Consider the following 19,383-nt stretch of genomic DNA (forward strand, 5'->3'; position numbering starts at 1 on the left):
TAAAAGGGGCTTGGGTGGGTTACTCTTCGGAGAGTCAGTGTGGTCCTGTTGGGCCAAAGGGCCTGTTTCCACACTGTAGGGCTAATCTAATCAAAGTCCAACATTTTGGTTATAACCCTTATTCAGAAATGGAGGTTGAAGGAGTTGCCGACAAATCCATGGACGGCAAAATATAGACAGACAAAAATCATTCTGTAGACTGTAAGCCCAGACCACAAAGATGGAGAGCTATTTCTCAGTTCTTTTGATTTTAGCAATGATGACACAATTAGTCAATCTTTGATTCAACAGTTGATGGGTGAACCTAGGTCATTTCTTGTATTAGAAGTCTTTCTTTTAAATCTATTTTGTTTTTGTCTTTTCAATTACATAGATAGAAGGGAAAGAGAGATATTCCCTGTTTGTAGGCTTCTAGTTCTTCTTGCCTATACTGTACTCACAAGTCTGTAACAAACTGCTGCTTGACCAATCCGAAGGCTGTTGCTAGATGGCCTTTGCCAAACTCAAATGCTCCTGGTGCTACCGTCTATGCAAAATATATCAACGTCTATGGTTCAAAAGGTATCATAGTCTTATATAGCCAGAAAAAAAAGCTATCCTTGCATTTTACAGCCATGAAACAGTGTCCATGCTCCATTTTTTAGTTTACAATCCAAAAGGAAAATGTTGTCTCTTAGAAAATACAGAATTTATTGTAACTACATAACCACACCTTCTAATAAATGAGTTAGTGAGGATGAAAAACCTAACCTCTGAAAATTAAACAGTAGTCCTCAAGAAATTGTGAAGAATAAATCTTAAAAAAGAAAAAACATTTTGAGCCCTGCCTGATATATCTATGAATGATCTAGACCTTGGTGTATATGGTACAATTTCAAAAAATATTTTTCATAGAATCCCTACAGTATGGAAACAGACCCTTCAGCCCAGTAAGTCCACACCGACCCTCCGAAGGGTAACCCACCCGAATCCATTCCCAATACACCTAACCTACACATTCGTAAACACTATGAGCAATTTAGCATGGCCAGTTCACCTAACCTGCACATCGTTGGATTGTGGGAGGAGACCACAGCACCCAGAGGAAAGCCACGCAGACATGGGAAAGAATGTGCAAACTCCACACAGACCATTATCTGAAGCTGGAATCGGACCCATGTCCCTGGCACAGTGAGGCAGCAGTGCTAACCACTGAACCACCGCGCATACAACTGTTAGAAGCATTGTAGACTGTGAGGCTAGTGTTGAACTTCAATAGACAAGTTGGTGGAGTAGATGGACAGGTGGCAGATAAAATTCAATGCAGAGAAATGTGAGGTGATACATTTTGGTAGGGAGAACATGGACAGATGATGTATGATAAAGGAATGTCGAAAGCAGATGCATGAGCAGAGGCTCTATAAGTCAATAAAGGTGGCAGGCAGATTGAGCGAAGACAATAAAGTTAGTAAAGCAAACAGTATCCTAGACTTTATTAACAGGGACATAGAGTACAAAATCAACATCATTATCTCCTTTAGTTGCAAAAGTCACAAGAAATATTCTTTCATACATACAGGCTCACAATTTATCAGAGTCTGAAGCTATGTCCACAAAGAGAATGATCATGCTCATGTTTTTCCTTTGGTAGTGTTAGATAAGAGCTGCATCAGTTCATTCTGTATATCACATTTTCTATATATCACATTTTCTTCTGTGTTATAAAGATGCTCATTCTTTAACCACTAATGCTGCAATTATTATCCCTTGACAAGTATCCTCTTATAATGATTTATTGAGAATTCAGTTTGATTATAATCTTTGGAGAAATTGAACTGCTGAACTTATTCTGATCCATATTGCACCAAGATTGGTTGCACATAGTCATCACATTTATCCAAGTAGTTGTGTCACCGTTGTTCAAAGTGATGCTAAGTGCACACCCTTTCAAATCTTGATCCTGCCAGTTATTTTCATATCCTTCTTCTTCCCTCTTCAGATGTTTCACAAGCTCAATGTTAAGCTATGAGCCAAGTTAAAAATCACACAACACCAGGTTATAGTCCAATAGGTTTATTTGGCACTAGCTTTCGGAGTACTGCCAGTATGAATCATAGAGTCATAGAGATGTACAGCATGGAAACAGACCCTTTGGTCCAACTTGCCCATGCCGACCAGATATCCCAACCCAATCTAGTCCCACCTGCCAGAACCTAGCCCATATCCCTCCAAACCCTTCCTATTCATATACCCATCAAGGTGCCTTTTAAATGTTGTAGTTGTACTTGCCTCTACCACTTCCTCGTGCAGTTCATTCCATGCACATGCCACCCTCTGTGTAAAGAAGTTGCCCCTTAGGTCTCTTTTATATCTTTCCCCTCTCACCCTAAACCTATGCCCTCTAGTTCTAGACTCCCCCACCCCAGGGAAGAGATTTTGTCTATTTATCTTATCCATGCCCCTCATGATTTTATAAACCTCTATAAACCTCACCCCTCAGCCTCCAACGCTGCAGGGAAAATAGTCCCAGCCTATTCAACCTCTCCCTATAGCTCAAATCTTCCAACCCTGGCAACATCCTTATAAATCTTTTCTAAACCCTTTCAAGTTTCACAACATCCTTCCAATAGGAAGGAGACCAGAATTGCACGCAATATTCCAAAAGTAGCCAAACCAATGTCCTTTACAGCTGCAACATGACCTCCCAACTTCTGTACTCATTACTCTGGCCAATAAAGAAAAGCATACCAAATGCCTTCTTCACTATCTTATCCACCTGCGACTTCACTTTCAAGGAACTATAAAACTGTACTCCAAGGTCTCTTTATTCAGCAACACTCCCTAGGACCTTACCATTAAATGTATAAGACCTGAAAAATGTGTTGCTGCAAAAGCGCAGCAGGTCAGGCAGTATCCAAGGAGCAGGAGAATCGACGTTTCGGGCATAAGCCCTTCTTCAGGAATCTTCAGGCTTATGCCCGAAACATCGATTCTCCTGCTCCTTGGATGCTGCCTGACCTGCTGCGCTTTTCCAGCAACACATTTTTCAGCTCTGATCTCCAGCATCTGCAGACCTCACTTTCTCCTAATGTATAAGACCTGCTAAGATTTGCTTTCCCAAAATGCAGCACCTTGCAATTATCTGAATTAAACTCCATCTGCTACTTCTCAGCCCATTGGTCTATCTGATCAAGATCCTGTTGTAATCTGAGGTAACCCTCTTTGCTGTCCACTACACCTCCAATTTTGGTGTCATCTGCAAACTTACTAACTATACCTCTTAAGCTCATATCCAAATCATTTATATAAATGATGAAAAGTAGTGGACCCAGCACCGATCCTTGTGGCAATCCACAGGTCACAAGAGTTATTACTTGACTTTGAACTGGCCGCAGAGCAGAAAATTGTGGTATTGTGCCATTGCTTGCAGAAGGATAGGATAGCCACAAGCAGCTAAACCTGACACAGTATCAAAGTCAAAGACACAAGGTAAAAAAACACAAGGACGAGGGGTGAAAGAGAATTTGTCATAGGATTGGCAAGAAAAGAGGAGATTCTGCAAATGATTGCTAACTGAAGAAGGCAGCTGAAACTGACTGAATAGAGGTCATGAGCAGCTGAGTCAAAATATTTATAGCGACAGAAAAAGCAAGAAAGAGAACAGGGATTGCGGGGAAAGAGGGAAATAATTGGAGGATCAGTTGAGCATGTGCAGGGAGAGGACAAGCAAAGCAAAAGTAATTGGATAATCAGCAAGCATTTGCATGAAGAGAGAAATGATTGGGAGGCTTTCAACAATATGCAATCATGGGGTGAGGAGAAATGAGAGGGACAGGGAAAAGGTACTCACTGCTGTAAATGTCTGTTCCTGATTCCTAAAGCATTGAATCGAAAGCTACATGATACCAAGACAATCATGGGCAGTTGCTCAAATCATTTTAAACCTTCAAACAGTTCAGCTTTTTACTAGTGCCATTGTGTTGCAGATGCCCCCCATCCCCAACCTTATCACCTTTGGCAACAGCTTCATCTATTTAGCAATTTCACCAATCCTGGAAGCATGGCAGAAGTTCTAATTTTCACCCTTCTCCTTCAACTGCAGTGTGTAATTTTTCGAAGTAAATTTTTGTTAATAGGCCAACAATATTAAACAAAATAACCCCTCTCATAATTAATTTAGCTACTGGACTGATGCATCAAGAAGATCTTTCAACATAAAAAGTAGGAAAGTGAATAAGCATCAAACCTCTCCTGTCTCACATAACCCATCTTTCACATGCCATCAAATTCTTCATTCCACAGTGACTCATTTTGAAAAAAAACCCACAAAGTAATAGAGAAATGCAAATAGAAATCTTCAATGAATTTATAAAACTTGTGAATTTTTCTGTACATAACCAAACAAGTTTCAGCAAATTCCGCTGGTTCATACTATCACTCCCATCAAACTAACTACCTTGATAAGCTTATGATGCCTTCCATTTGCTGAGACTCTTTTTTTACCTTGTTGTAAATCCACACTAATTATATATACTGACAACAAATTCAGAGGACCTAATTCATTGACAAATTTAATTTCCTGACAATTATCTTGCTTCTTTTCTTACATATTTTTCACTGATGCCATCTTCTTTCAGGAGTTCAGTAGAATTCAGAGTGAATATTCTCGTTCAGCCTGAGATGGTGGCCAAGGAAGGAAAGGCAACCAATAGTTTGGGATTTTTTTTTTGTTTGATGTAGGCCAGATTTTCAGGCTTTCCAATGGTTAATTAGTGCATTTAGGAGTAGATTTCATACAATTTGACAACAAGGAAATGATAGAGATTGAGAGAAGTGGCACTTAAGTAATTAACTGGATATCATACAGGTATATTTGGAATAAGATGTACTTTCAGATGATTCACTGAGGGATAACATTGAAATAAGAAATGGGGAAGTGTTATGGGTTGACTCTTGGATGACTCCGAAGGTGAAAATGCATGAATAGGAAGAGTAACAATTACAGAAGAATCACTGATTTTGGCAAGCTATGTAAGAGTTGAATGAGACAACAGTCGATCACACAGCTGGACAATGGAGGAGACAAGTGGAGAGTTGTGTCATCAAACAAATCAAAGGCTGGAATAAACCCAGGAGGAATAATGCACTATGTGTAGGATGCAGCTCCTTTCTAGCAAAAACATCAGTATTGATAAAAGCAACTGATTGTTGGTTTGCAGAAAATTGTAATGTTGCTCTAAGCTTAAATTGGAATTGGTTAAATTCCAACCTTTTAACATATTGTGTGTCATGAGGTTGAAAAGAGTATGTTTTCAATAATGCAAGTTGAGGCACAAATCAAGATTCTATAAATATTCTGCAATAATGGAAACTGAATAGATGTACCTTTTTTCACTGACATTCAAAGTAGGAGAAAGGCTTCCAATGAGAAAGCATACAGCTCTTATCAAGGCAAACATTTGCTAACTCAATTCAGTCTTCCTGTTGCATTTGAAGATTGCTCTTATTTCATTTCTTATAGAACAGGAAATATTATAATGGAAATGCAAATAAAGAACAGGCATAAAGCTTTCTGGTCACGATATTCATGAAATGAAAACTTTCTGCCTCATCATATTCTAAGTAGTTTTAGAGTTTAATATGTATTCAAGGGGAGTTCAATTTAGAGCACAGAGCTAAATAGCCAACCTTTGTGTTCTTATTTGGTTACATTGCTAAACACAGAAGGCAGTTTAAATTCTGAAACCCAAGCTTTTTACAATACAAAAAAAACACTTACTGAATTCAATAATTAGGGGATTCATTCTGATCCTGTGGTCATTTTCATTTGTAAAATAGCCTTACTTTTCTTCTATTAATTTTCTTGTATTTAATGTCATTTTATGTTCCCAAGAATTCAGTCTTTACAATTATCCATTAGACAAAAGACTCTAAATATATTTCTTATGGGTGAACACTTAAAGCAATGATTTGTGCAAAAAAGGATAAATCAAGTTGTCACAGTACCACAAAAATACTATTGGTCACTGTCAGCCCAGATGTGGCATCATTGGATACAAGGCTACTCCCAATTTCTGGTCCCTCGACACTGCTGGGTAGAATAGGTTCATTATTTAAATTCAGTTGGGAAAAAGGTGTTGGAGAACAGAAGGAACTGTGGAAATATATTCTAATGAAAATGACCACATTCAGAAAAGGTAGGTGACCAAAGATGAAATGGCAGGGGTTTTCATTTTTACTCATTCCCTGGATATTGACATCACTGGCAATGGAGACATGGGGCTGAATCTTACTGCACGTCTGGTGGAGTGATTTTCACCATGAGGCTGGGTGACGTGTCCTGTTGCATCTTTGCAAGCTCATTGATTGCATTGTTTGACAATAGAGCCCTCAAAACAAGAATCGCATCCAATAGCAGCCCAGTCTTATCTCATGCCATTTCCAGGGCAACTTGCAACTCACCAGAGATTCTGAAATTGACTGGCAGTCCTGGCATTGCTGCCATATTTTAGAGGTTGTTGGGCACCCGGACAAGCACTGTTAGTTCAGAGCTGCTCTGCATGGTCCCTGATATTTGCCTTGGAGGCAGACTGGGAGATAACAGCGCCCTTGAGTTCCTGCTGTTTGGGATGGTGCATGTACCCAGCAATGGACACCACAATCCACAATTCATCAGCATGACCATGTCTAAAGTTTCCACCTAGATTACAACAATCTCAGTTGGCTGGAAGAATGCCCAATACTGTAGGAAAGAAGTTAATATCCTTCTCCACACCGCTAGCCAGTCTGCCGTCAACTTTCCTCTGATACCTCACACTCCTTTATCTCTATTTCTGTACCTACTTCTCCCCAAGGCTCTTTGTTGCCACTCTTCTTAATGTCTGTGACATCTTACCCACTTAAGCTCACCCCCCTCAACATTCAGCACCACTCATCATGCATTCCTTCACCAGTTCTGCACGGCTTGCTCACTCCCTTGGGAAACCTCCACAACTGCACCAACAGTAATATGTGTCCCACCCACTTTTATCGTCCACAATATCTGCCTGTCCTTAGTACCAAAATAGCCCATAATAGGGCAGAATGAATCAATCTGGGTAGTGCGTTGCCTATCATTTGTCTCCCCACCCATTATCTGCAGAGAATCTTGACTCTGTCTGCCCACGCTGTCTCTGGACTGATACTGTACATAAGAACATAAGAACTAGGAGCAGGAGTAGGCCATCTGGCCCCACGAGCCTGCTCCGCCATTCAATAAGATTATGGCTGATCTTTTTGTGGACTCTGTTCCACTGACCCACTCACTCACCATAACACTTAGTTCCTTTGCTGTTCAAAAATCTATCTTTCTTTGCCTTAAAAAGTTTAACAAGTAGTCTCAACTGCTTCACTGGGCAGGAAATTCCACAGATTCACAACCCTTTGGATGAAGAAGTTCCTCCTCAACTCAGTCCTAAATCTGCTCCCCTTTATTGTGAGGCTGTGCCCCATAGTTCTAGTTTCAACTGCCAGTGGAAACATCCTCCCTGCTCCTATCTTATCTATTCTCTTCATAATTCTATAGGTTTCTATAAGATCCCCCCTCATTGTTCTAAATTCCAATGAGTTTATCCCAACCTACTCAATCTCTCCTCATAAGCCAACCTTCTCAACTCCGGAATCAACCTAGTGAACCTCCTCTGCACCCCCTCCAATGCCGGTACATCCTTTCTCAAGTAAGGAGACCAAAACCATATACAATACTCCAGGTGTGGCCTCACCAGCACCCTGTGCAGCTGCATCATAACCCTCCCTGTTTTTAAGCTCTATCCTCTAGAAATGAAGAACAATTTGCCATTTTAATTACCTGCTGCATCTGCAAACCAACTTTTTGTCATTCTCCTACAAGGGCACCCAGGTCCCTCTGCACAGCATTTTTCACCATTTAAATAATAGTCCATCTTGCTATTATTCTGACCAAAATGGATGACCTCACATTTACCAACATTGTATTCCATCTGCCAGACCCTCGCCCATTCGCTTATCCTATTTATATCTCTATACAGACTTTTAGAAACAGTTGCTGTCCCAAACTGGATCCTTGAGGCACACCACTAGCCACTGATCGTCAACCAGAAAAATACCCATTTATCCCCACTCTTCGTTTTATGTTAGTTAACCAATCCCCTATCCATGATACAACATTATCCGTAACGCATCTTTGTCTTATGCAGCAGTCTTTTGTGCAGCACCGTGTCGAAGCCTTTTGGAAATCCAGATACACTACATCCTCTGGTTTCCCACTGTCCACTGTGTTCTTAATGTCCTCAAAGAATTCCAGTAAATTGATTAAACATGACCTGCCTTTCATGAACTCAGGCTGCAACTGACCAATGGGACAATTTCTATCCAGATGTCTTGCTATTTCTTCCTTGATGACAGCATTTTCCCCACTACAGAAGTTAAGCTAATGGGCCTGTAGTTGCCTGCCTTTTGTCTACATCGTTCTTTAAACAGTGGCTGTTTTCTAGTCTGTCGGAACTGCCACAGGGTGCAGCGAATTTTGGTAAATCACCACAAGTGAATCTACTACTTCCTCTGCCATCTCTTTTCGTACCCTGGTACCTTTAGCTCCATTAGCTCACCTAACACTATCTCTTTAGTGACAATGATCATTTCTAGGTCCTCACCTGCCATAGCCTTCTTGTCACTAATTATTGGCATGTTATTTGTGTCTTCTGTTATGAAGACCAACACAAAATAACTGGTCAATGCCTCAGCCATTTCTTCATTTCCCATTATTAATTCCCCCTTTTCATCCTTTAAAGGACCGTGTTTAGCTTAGCCATTGTTTTTCATTTTATGTATTTGCAGAAACGTTTACTATCTGTGGCATTCTGAGCTAGTTTACTCTCATAATCTATCTTACCTGTCTTAATGACTTTTTTTGTGGCTTTCTGTTGACCTTTAAAGATTTCCCAATCCTCGAGTTTCCCACTAATTTTTGACACTGTGTGTATTTGCTTTCAATTTGATACCCTCTTTATTTCCTTAGTTATCCATGGCTGATTTCCCTTTTCCTATAGTCCTTTCTTTCCACTTGTATATACTTCTACTGAGCGCTGTGTAAAATCGCTTTGAAAGTCCTCCACTGTTTCACAATCACCCCACCATATAGACTTTACTCCCAGTCTACCTTAGCCAACTCCTCCTTCATCCCGTTGTAGTCTCCGAAGTTGCAGTTTGCCCTAGACTTACTGTGATGGGAGCCCCTGTAGGAAGGCTATTTCTCTAGACTGGATTCAGGCCGGTTTAGCAATCATGTCAAGCTTCCTCTCTTAGTGACTGTGCCAGATGACATGGTAAGACAATTGTATTGAGACATAGGGAGTAAGCAGTATGACAGCAAGAGAAGAGCCCAATGATACAGTGTGGTCCAATCTATGAGTTGGGTGCATTTCCATGGGCACACAGCATCTTTGCTGCAGTATTCCAAGGATAATTACCAGTGCAGCCCAAGATTTATTGTTGAAATCCAGAAGCATCCTGTAAGTGGATTGGAGATGTGCCAGGAAGGTTCACAGAGGTTAGCATATGTTGAATGCCAGTGTCTGCATATGTGGGTTGCAGGTGTCCAGTGCCTATTGAGCATGCCCAAAATGTTAGTGTTAACAAGGCATATAAAAAGCAATAATGAGCATCAATTGGGAACTTTCTGCTGCCTAGTGAAAATCTTAACGTACTGCTTGAGAAAAGTGAACTACTTGCACCAAGACGAATCTGATGTCAACATGGGCCTCATTGAAGATCTCGCCTGAGTCTATCGCTCATCTTACCATGGCCCACCTCACTCAGAGTCTGATAAGATTCTGCCCTTACTGTCAGAATTTATTGAGTCATGTGGCTTTTTAAAATTCTTTTAGAGAATATTGGGTCTCATTGGCAAAGTGGGCATTTCTTGCTCATCCCAAATTGCTTGAGAGGGAGTAAGTCACATTAAAACATAGAACAGACAAAAGTACAGCACAGAGCATGCTGTTTGGCCCACGATGTTGTGCCAAGGTTTAATTCTAATGTAAAATATGATAACTTACACACTCCTCAACTCACTGCTATCCATGTGCATGTCCAGCAGTCACTTAACTGTCCCTAATGACTCTGCTTCCACCACCACCGCTGGCAACGTATTCCATACATTCATAACTCTGCATAAAGAACCTACCTCTGATGTCTCCTTTATACCTTCCTCCTAACATCTTCAAACTATGACTCCTCGTACCAATCAATCCTGCCCTGGGGAAAAGTCTCTGGCTATTGACTCTATCTATTCCACTCATTATCTTGTATACCTCGATCAGGTCTCCTCTCTTCCTCCTTCTCTCCTGAGAGAAAAGTCCGAGCTTAGTCAACCTCTCTTCATAAGGCAAGCCCTCCAGTCCAGGCAGCATCCTGGTAAACCTTCTTTGCACCCTCTCCAAAACTTCTGTATCTTTCCTATAGTAGGATGATCAGAACTGGACACAATATTCCAAGTGTGGTCTCACCAGGGACTTGTAGAGCTGTAGCAAAACCTTGCGGCTCTTAAACTCGATCCCCTTGTTAATGAAAGCCAAAACACCATATGCTTTCTTAACAACCCTATCCACTTGGGTGGCAACTTTGAGAGATCTATGTACTTGCACACCCAGATACCTCTGTTCCTCCACACTGCCAAGAATCCAGTCTTTAATCCTATATTCAGCAATTGAGTTTGACCTTCCAAAATGCATCACTTCGCATTTATCCAGGTTGAATTCCATCTGCCATTTCTCAGCCCAGCTCTGCATCCTGTCTATGTCACGCTGCGGTCTGCAGTATTTCTCGATACTATCGACAACACCTCCAACCTTTGTGTTATCTGCTATTTACTAACTCACCCCTCAACCTCCTCATCCAAGTCATTTATAAAAACTATAAAGAGCAGAGGCCCAAGAACAGAGCCCTGTGGGACCCCAATCAACACTGACCTCCAGGCAGAATACTTTCCATCTACAACTACTCTCTGCCTTCTGTCAGTCAGCCTATTTTGAATCCAGATAGCCAAATCTCCCTGTATCCCATACTTTCTGACTTTATGAATGAACCTACCATGGGGAACCTTACCAAATGCCTTGCTGAAGTCCACATACACCACATCCACTGCTCGATCTTCGTCGACCTGTCTTGTCACCTCCTCAAAGAACTCAATAATATTTGTGAGGCATGACCTGCCCCTCACAAAGCCATGCTGACTGCCTTTAATCACGCTATGCTTTGCCAAATGGTCGTAAATCCTATCCCTCAGAATTCTTTCCAAACGAATTGCTGCAGAACATATAATGAACGTATTGCCATGGTGCTGCTGAAGAGTCCGGCAATTTGACTCAGATATATTTTCCACGTTGAGATACTGAATGACTTGGAGAGGAATATGGAGGTAGCAGTGTTCTCCCTGACTGCTTCCCTGTTCTTCTCGGCAGTGGATGAAGTGTTGAAGAAGCCATGGTGAGTTCCTGCCATGCATCAGGGAAATAAATATTGAAGTCTTTGAAAACAGTCCACAGAGGAGGTGCTGGATAACATAAAGGTGGCTAAATCTCCGGGACCTTATCAAGTGTATTCCAAGACATTGTGAGAAGGTAGGGAAGAAATTGTGAGGCCCGAGCAGAGGTACTTGTATCATCTACAGCCACAGGTTAGGTGCTGGAAGACTGGAGGGTGGCTAACATTGTGCCTTTCTTTATTTAAGAAAGGCTACAAGAAGAAGTTTGGGAACTATAGACCAGTGAGTCTGACACCAGTGGTGGGTAAGTTGTTGGAGGGGATTATGAAAGGCAGGATTTACATGCATTTGGAGAGGCAAGGACTGATGAGGGATAGTCAACAAGGCTTCTGTCTCTCAAACTTGATTACATTTTTTGAGAATGTGACCAAAAAGACAGATAAAGTTAGAGTAGTAGACATTGTCTACATGAACTTTAGTAAAACTCTTTTGACATGATGCCATATGTTAGACTGGTTAATAAAATGAGATCAATGGCACTCAGGTGCAGCTTGCCAATTAGATACAAGATTGGCATGACGATAGGAGACAGGATGGTGGTGGAGGGTTACTTGTCAGACTGGAGGCCTGCGACAAGTGGTGTTCTGCAGGGATTGATGTTAGGTCCACTGTTGTTTGTCATTTATATAAATGATTTGGATCAGAATTTCAGAAGCATGGTTAGTAATTTCTGAAGAAGGGCCACTTGACCCAAAACTCTGATTTTTCGCTACAGATGCTGCCAGACTTGCTGAACTTTTCCAGCAATTTCTGTTTTTGCTTCTGATTTCCAACATCCGCAGTTCTTTCGGTTTTTATGATTAACAAGTTTGCATATAACACCAAAGTCGATAGTATAGTGGACAGTGAAGAAGGTTATCTAAGATTACAAAGGGAGATTGATCAGTTGGGCCAATGGGCCGATGAGTAGCAGATGGAGTTTAATTTGGATAAATGTGAGGTGTTGCAGTCTAACACAACAAACAAGAACAGTACTTACACAGTTAATGTTAATGATGTGGGGAATGTGGTCGAACAGAGAGATCTAGGTGTTCAGGTACATAATTCTTTGAAAGTTGCATCACCAGCAGGCAACGTGGTAAAGAAGGCTTTTGGCACACTTGCCTTTATTTCTCAGACCATTGAATATAGTAGTTAGGACTTCATGTTGTGGTTGTACAAGACATTCATGAAGCAACTTTCGGAGTATTGTGTATAGTTCAGGCCACCCTGCTATAGGAAGAATATTATTAAATTGGAGAGGGTACAAAAAGGATTTACAAAGATGGTACTGGCCTTGAATTGTAAGGAAAGTCTGGATAGGCTGGGACATTTTCACTGGAGTGTAGGAAGTTGAGGTGTGACCTTACAGAGGTTTATAAAATCATGAGGGGCATAGATGAGATGAATCGCAAGGGTCTTTTCCCTCGAGTCGGGGAATTCAAAACTTGAGGGCATAATATTATGCGAGGAGAAAGATTTAAAAGGGACCTGACGGGCAACTTTTTAACACAGAGGGTGGTTCGTATGTGGAATGAACTGCCAGAGGAAGTGATAGATGCAAGTACCTTCAAAAGACATTTGGACAGATACATGAATAGTAAAGGTTTGGAGGAAATGGCCAAACGCAGGCAATTAGGACTAGATTAGTTTGGGAATTTTGGTTGACACGGGCGAGCAGGACTGAAGGATCTGTTTCTGTGCTGTATGACTCTGCCTTGTGGATGATACATTAGACACTGTGAGCTGGTGGTGGAGGTAATCAATGTTTAAAATGCAAAAGGCATGCTGATCAAGCACATTGTTTTGTCCTAAATGCTGTTTTATTTCTTCAATGTTCATCAACTCATCAACTCCAACACATAAAAAGAGGGAACCAAAAGCTGAGTTATTCACCACAGAATGCCCAGCCTCTGATCGGTTATTGTCGATGCCATATTTGTATGACTGGTTCAGTTAAATGTTTGGCCACTATTAATCCCCATTAGGATATTGACAGGATTTGCCACCATTGAATATCAAGAGGACATGTTTAGATTTTCTTATGTTGGATATGGTCATTGTCTGGTAGTTATGGATGTGGGTCTGGGTGTTACTTGCCACTTATCAGTCCAGGCATGAATTTTACCTTGCTTATCTGAGACGTTGTGAAAGGGACTGAACATTTTGCAATCTTCAATGAATGGATGACACAAAAATGGGTGGGAAGGTAAGTGCTGAGGATGACACAAGGCGAATTATAGACAGATCAAGGGAGTGGGCAAAAACTTGGCAAATGCAATGTAATTTTGGAAAATATAAAGTTAAACACTTTTGCTAAAAAGTGTAGAGAGCTGGTGATTATTTAAATGAAGAAAGTTTGCAGAATGGTACAGCACAGAGGTATTTGGGAGTCTTTGTCCATGAGTCAGAAAAAGCTAGCATACAAGTTCAGCAGGAAATATGGAAGGCAAATGGAATATTGGCCTTTGTTTCAAAGGAAATGAAGCACAAAAATAGAAAGGTTTTGCTAAAACTATACAAAGCAGTAGTCAGACCACAGCTGGAATATTGTAACCAGTTTTTGACCTCTTATCAAGGAAAGAAATAGAGGCAGTCCAAAGAATGTTCACTGAGTTTCGAAGATTAAGAGGTGGCCTTTTTGAAATATGCAGAAGTCTTAGGAGGCATGACAGGGTAGATTTGAAAAAATCGATTTCTTGCCCTCATGGGAACGTCTAGGACCAGAGGGCATCACCTCAGAATAATATATTTAAAATAAATGAGGAGGAATTTCTTCTCTCAGAGTGTCGTGAATCTGTGGAATTCTTTACCATGAAGAACTGTCAAGACTGGGTAATCAAGTTTATTCAAGGCTGAAATGGAGATTTTTAATCAGTGAGAGAATCGAGATTTTATGGGGACAAGTCAGGAAAGTGGAGTTAAGGATGTTCTTCCTGCTTGTCTACCTTGGATTCCAGCATCTGCAGTTTTGTTTTTTGTCTCTAACCTTTGGAATTCAGCTGTGTTGTCTCTTTTTTGACCAAGATTGTAATGAGGCCAGGAATTGAGTGATTCTGGTGGAATCCAGAGGGTGCATCATTGAGCAGGCAATTGGTGACAATGTACTGCTTGATAGCATTGTTCAGAGCATCTTGAATCACTTTGCTGATGATGGGGAGGTAACTGGTGAAAATAAATAGTCTTCCTCTTTGAGAATAGGATACACTGGGCATTTTTCTAGTTCACTTGTTAAGGTGCCGGAATTGTAACTGTACTAAAACAACTTGGTGAGAGGCATGGTTAGATCTGGAACATAAACGTTCAGTCTAAGAGTTGAAATGCTGTTAGGACCTGAAATCTTTGCTATTTCCAGTGCGCTTAGATCTTTCATGATGTCACATGGAATAAATCAGTTTGGCTGAAGATTGGTTTCTATCCGAGCAGAAAGGGAAGACTAAGATGGATCTCAAACTCAATATCTCTGAAGTTTTCAAAGACTTCACCCTTGATTCTTACATTCATACACAGGTCCCTGTATCATATTTGATGGTAAGGTTGTTCATGGAGCTTTCTTCACCATTTACATTACCATTTATGACTGTGTGCAGTAGACTTGCAGAACTTTGATCTAATCTGTTAGTTGCAGGATTACTGAACTCAGTCTTTAGCATACTGCTCCTGATGTTAAACATATATATCATCTTGTGTTGTAGTTTCACAAGGTTGACATCCTATTTTTAGGTATATTTGATGTTTCCTCTGGCATGCCTTTCTACTTTTTTCTTTGAAGCAGGATTGGTCCCTTGTTTAGAGGTGGCAATGTGGAGTATATGCTAGGTTTTAAGGTTACAGATTGTGTGCAATATAGAGCTGCTTTTAATAATGGCCCACAGCGAGCCATTGATGCTCAGTTTTAAACTACTAGATCTGTTCAGAATTAATCACATTTAGCACAAGAGTAGTGCTACACAATACAATTGAGTATTCTCAATGTTAGGATATGACTTTGTCTACACAAGAACTTCTAATTCCTTCAAGTCCTTCTAATACCATCATAGAGAGATGCAGCTGCCACAAGAAGATTGGTGAGGGTGAGGTCAAGGAGGCTTTTTCTTTCTGGTGATTCTATCACCACCTGCTGCAGGCTTAGTCTGATAGCTATATCCTTTATATCTCAGCTGACTTAGTCATTAATACCAAGCTACTTAATGTGATAGACATTGAAGTTCCTAACCCAGAGTGCAATCTGAAACCTGCTATGCTTCTTCCAGTGGTGTTCACTCAGATTATTAATCATAATGTGTTTTTTTTTTCTTTTTTTTATTAGGAAGGTATCCTGAGCACATGGATTTTCTACAGTGACAATACAGCTGTACCACTGACTCTTTATGATGCTAAGGACTACAACCTGACAGTTACCTCACTGAATGACAAAGTAGTCTCTTCAACCCAGGATTCTGTTTGGTCTCTGATAATAGCAGAGGGTGAAGGGTCAGGTGAATTTATCAAGGTGGAATTGGGGATCTGTGAACTGTGTAAAAAGACCAATCGCAAGAGTGTGTTGTTTGTAACATTGGTCAACGTGAAGGTTCACTTTGGGTCTGATAATTCAGAAGAAGACCTAGAAAATACTGGTGAGGATTACGCGCCTGATGGAGTTCGATTTGATGGCAACCCATTTGGACATAAACCAAAAGAGAAAGGGCAATTTGACTTCAAGCCAGATACTTCCTCTGCAACTGGTGACCATGAGGAAAATGTTCTACAGAAGGTTGGCACAACGGTAAAATCATCTGTAGAAGAGAGGACTGACTCAAGGGTGGAATCAGGCAGGGGCATTGATGGCATGCAGGATAGTGGAGTGCACTTTGACAACACAAGAGTGTCCAGCATGCCTGTTGATATTGATATTACAGATCTGCCAAAGGATCTTGCAGATCCTGATGATGAATATGCCCCCACACCAAGGGGTCTGACTGACTTGGAAATTGGAATGTATGCACTATTAGGGGTCTTCTGTCTTGCCATTTTGGTTTTTCTAATAAACTGCATTGTTTTTGTTCTCAAGTACAGGCACAAACGTATTCCCCCAGAGGGCCAAGCAAGCATGGACCATTCACATCATTGGGTGTTCCTAGGTAATGGTCAACCCCTTCGTACCCAGGCTGATCTCTCACCCCAGCCTGAAAGTCCGGGAAACCCATTAGAAAATATCCAAACCTGCTGCCATAGTGACCATCAGAGTAGTGGCAGCTCACAGACAAGTGTACAAAGTCAAGTGCACAGCAGAGCAGATGGTTCATCTGGGGGGTCAGTAAGGGAACACAGCGAGGATCCGCTGCACTCACCCACCTCCAAGCGTAAGAGAGTCAAATTTACCACATTCACCACACTGCCATCAGAGGAACTTGGCCTGGCCTACAATTGCATCCCTATAGCCGATGAGGAAGACATTGAGTGGGTCTGCCAAGATATGGGCCTCCGAGATCCAGAAGAACTACACAGCTATATTCAGAGAATAAAGGAGATTGCATAGACTGCTACAGATTTTCCTTTGGTGCATTTGTATTTACCAGAAATTTGTCTCATGTACAGTTTTTGTTTGAACCACAGTAGGAGGCTGAAATGTGTGGACATTTGCGGAACAGAAAAGCACTATAACATAACGCTTGTGGTCAATTGGCCACTGATAAGGCTGCATTAAAAATAATGCATTTGCAGCTGATCAAATATTTTGAAAAGATTATACTCTACTGCAAATGGTATTAACAAATTACAGTTTACAGGAGGCAAAATCTCTTATATTGACATAAGAAATGACTAGTATAGCACAGAGGCATACTGTTCACTATTATTCAAAGAGTATTTGCTGGGATTTCTTTGTGTAGGTGACAGTAAAATGAGACAGTATCATTCATGAAAATACTTATTTTCAACTTAGACTCCAATAGTCTGCAATCTGCAGAAAATCACATGCAACACACACTGATGGATTGCTAAAAGAATGCAAAGCAAAACTCGAGCTACTAGATTTGAAAGAACAGATGTGATAAACTTGTATCAAGTAGGTTGACCACTGAACCAAGCTGATAGTTTCTTGCCCAGTTCTGTCTGAAAAACGTGTTAATAATTGCATTTTGAAAGTGATCACTGTTTGAGTCCATGATCAGTTCTGTATCTTGATGACATCTGTTCCATTCAAGTTTAGGTTCCATTTTAATTGCAGTGATGGAAGCTGTTTAAAGCAAGTGCATGGAACGGATTGCAGTAAGTGCTGATTGGAGCAAAGCTGATATAAAAGTCATTAATCAAAGCGATGAATAGGTTTCTCTGTTTATGGAAAACAAATAATGTTATATAGCTCTCAATGAACTGTGGCAGCACGAACTTGGCATTATATATTCATTTTAATTTAATATACATACTTACAGTGCAATTTATTGGAAACGCAGGAGCAGAAATGTTCATATTCACAAGCTTTCTTAATCAACCACAGTAGGAATCAATTGTTTTCAAACATTATGCAAAAATTCTTAACTTGCGGGAACTGGGAACCTGTAATTTTTATCTATAAAACAATAATAATCAATGCAGTCTAAAAAGTTAGGAGTTCTGGAAGGATTCTTTATGTTTATTTGGGTAAACAAGGAATTGTATCAATTCACTGAGGCTCTATTAGAAAATAAGCCCCAAATTATATCAGCCATTGTAAATAATTGAAGGAGAATTTGGCTCAAGCTGGCTGGGGGTTGTGTGCTTATGGTGCTGAACAAATCTTCCAGCTTGGAAAAGGACTTGGAAGCACCACTGTGAGCTGTAGGTCAGTTGAATTTCCTGACGAATCCACTAAATTTTGGGCAAAATGGGAATATATTGTAAAGGGATAATCAAGACTTGATGGATTAATGGCAAAGTAAGATTTCTCCAAGGTGCACATACTAATTGCTAACTCTCCTGAAATTTGATGTGAGCAACCGTTTAGATCCCCAAATGTAATTGTGAGATAGTTTTATTTCATGCTTATGGTTTAGTATATGTAAATGTCTGTATTAAACACAAATGAAGCTCTTAGTTAATGTGACATTCCACCAAGTCTAGCTGCATTTTTATGTCCCTAAGTGTACCATATTATGTAAACGAGTGCTCATAATGTCTGAAGTATATGTGAATCTTCAGTTAGCGTTGCACAGGCTTATGATAGGTTTATTTATTATTTCATAAACTGCATAAAAAAATCTACTAGTTAGCAATTTCTGACTCTATGCTTGTTGGCTTACAATTTTTCTGTTCAACTCATGGATAGAAACTCCTGACCCATCATTTAATACTCCACATAATAAGTACCAGTTTACCATCCAGATTATTTACTCTGATAATTTAACAATAAAAATGAGAGTAAATCTAAATTTTCACAAAATTCTGTCAATTTATATGCCTTATCATCAATAGTTAATATACACCTTCTTGTCAGTTACCTGTATCAAACATGTCTCATGTCAGAGTCAAAGACAATGGACTGGATTTTGCTGTGGGAATTACTCCACTTAACCTGTCAGCCTATTCAGGAGTTCACACATTCTCATTGAGTTTACACTGTAACAAAGGACTGTTCATACAGACTGTGCAGGCACAGCCTACCAAAAAAAGACTCCTCTGACACGATCTCTCTGTAATACCCTGGGAAAAGTTACACCTTGTTGAATGAGATATAATTGGATTTTTAAAGATGTGCTTACTTCATCATTAGTTCTAAACACACTCATGGCCTGAACAGCTATTTTATATTTGTGGAAAGTCAAATCTCGGTATCACAATGACCAAAAAAAAGTTTTAATTTTCACAGATTCCCCACAGTGTGAAGCAGGCCAATTGGCATCCTGTCA

At 40.4% G+C, this 19,383-nt stretch overlaps 1 protein-coding gene across 4 annotated transcripts in view; it reads left to right on the forward strand.

Moving 5' to 3' along the window:
- Positions 1-19,378, forward strand: part of tmem132e (transmembrane protein 132E) — a 726,703-nt gene extending 707,325 nt beyond the window's left edge. For 3 of the 4 annotated variants that reach the window (XM_087977485.1, XM_043718710.2, XM_043718709.2), the window contains one exon: positions 15,828-19,378. In XM_087977485.1, coding sequence (XP_087833611.1) covers positions 15,828-17,036 — 1,209 coding nt within the window. In that variant the 3' untranslated portion in view covers positions 17,037-19,378. The remainder of the gene's footprint in view (positions 1-15,827) is intronic. The other variant, XM_087977486.1, reaches the window with a different exon arrangement.
- The last annotated feature ends 5 nt before the right edge of the window (positions 19,379-19,383 follow it).

Source organism: Chiloscyllium plagiosum, unplaced genomic scaffold (genome assembly GCF_037043375.1).
Source record: "Chiloscyllium plagiosum isolate Xiang-an unplaced genomic scaffold, Cpla_swu_hap1 HiC_scaffold_31, whole genome shotgun sequence".
NCBI classification, from domain to species: Eukaryota; Metazoa; Chordata; class Chondrichthyes; order Orectolobiformes; family Hemiscylliidae; genus Chiloscyllium; species Chiloscyllium plagiosum.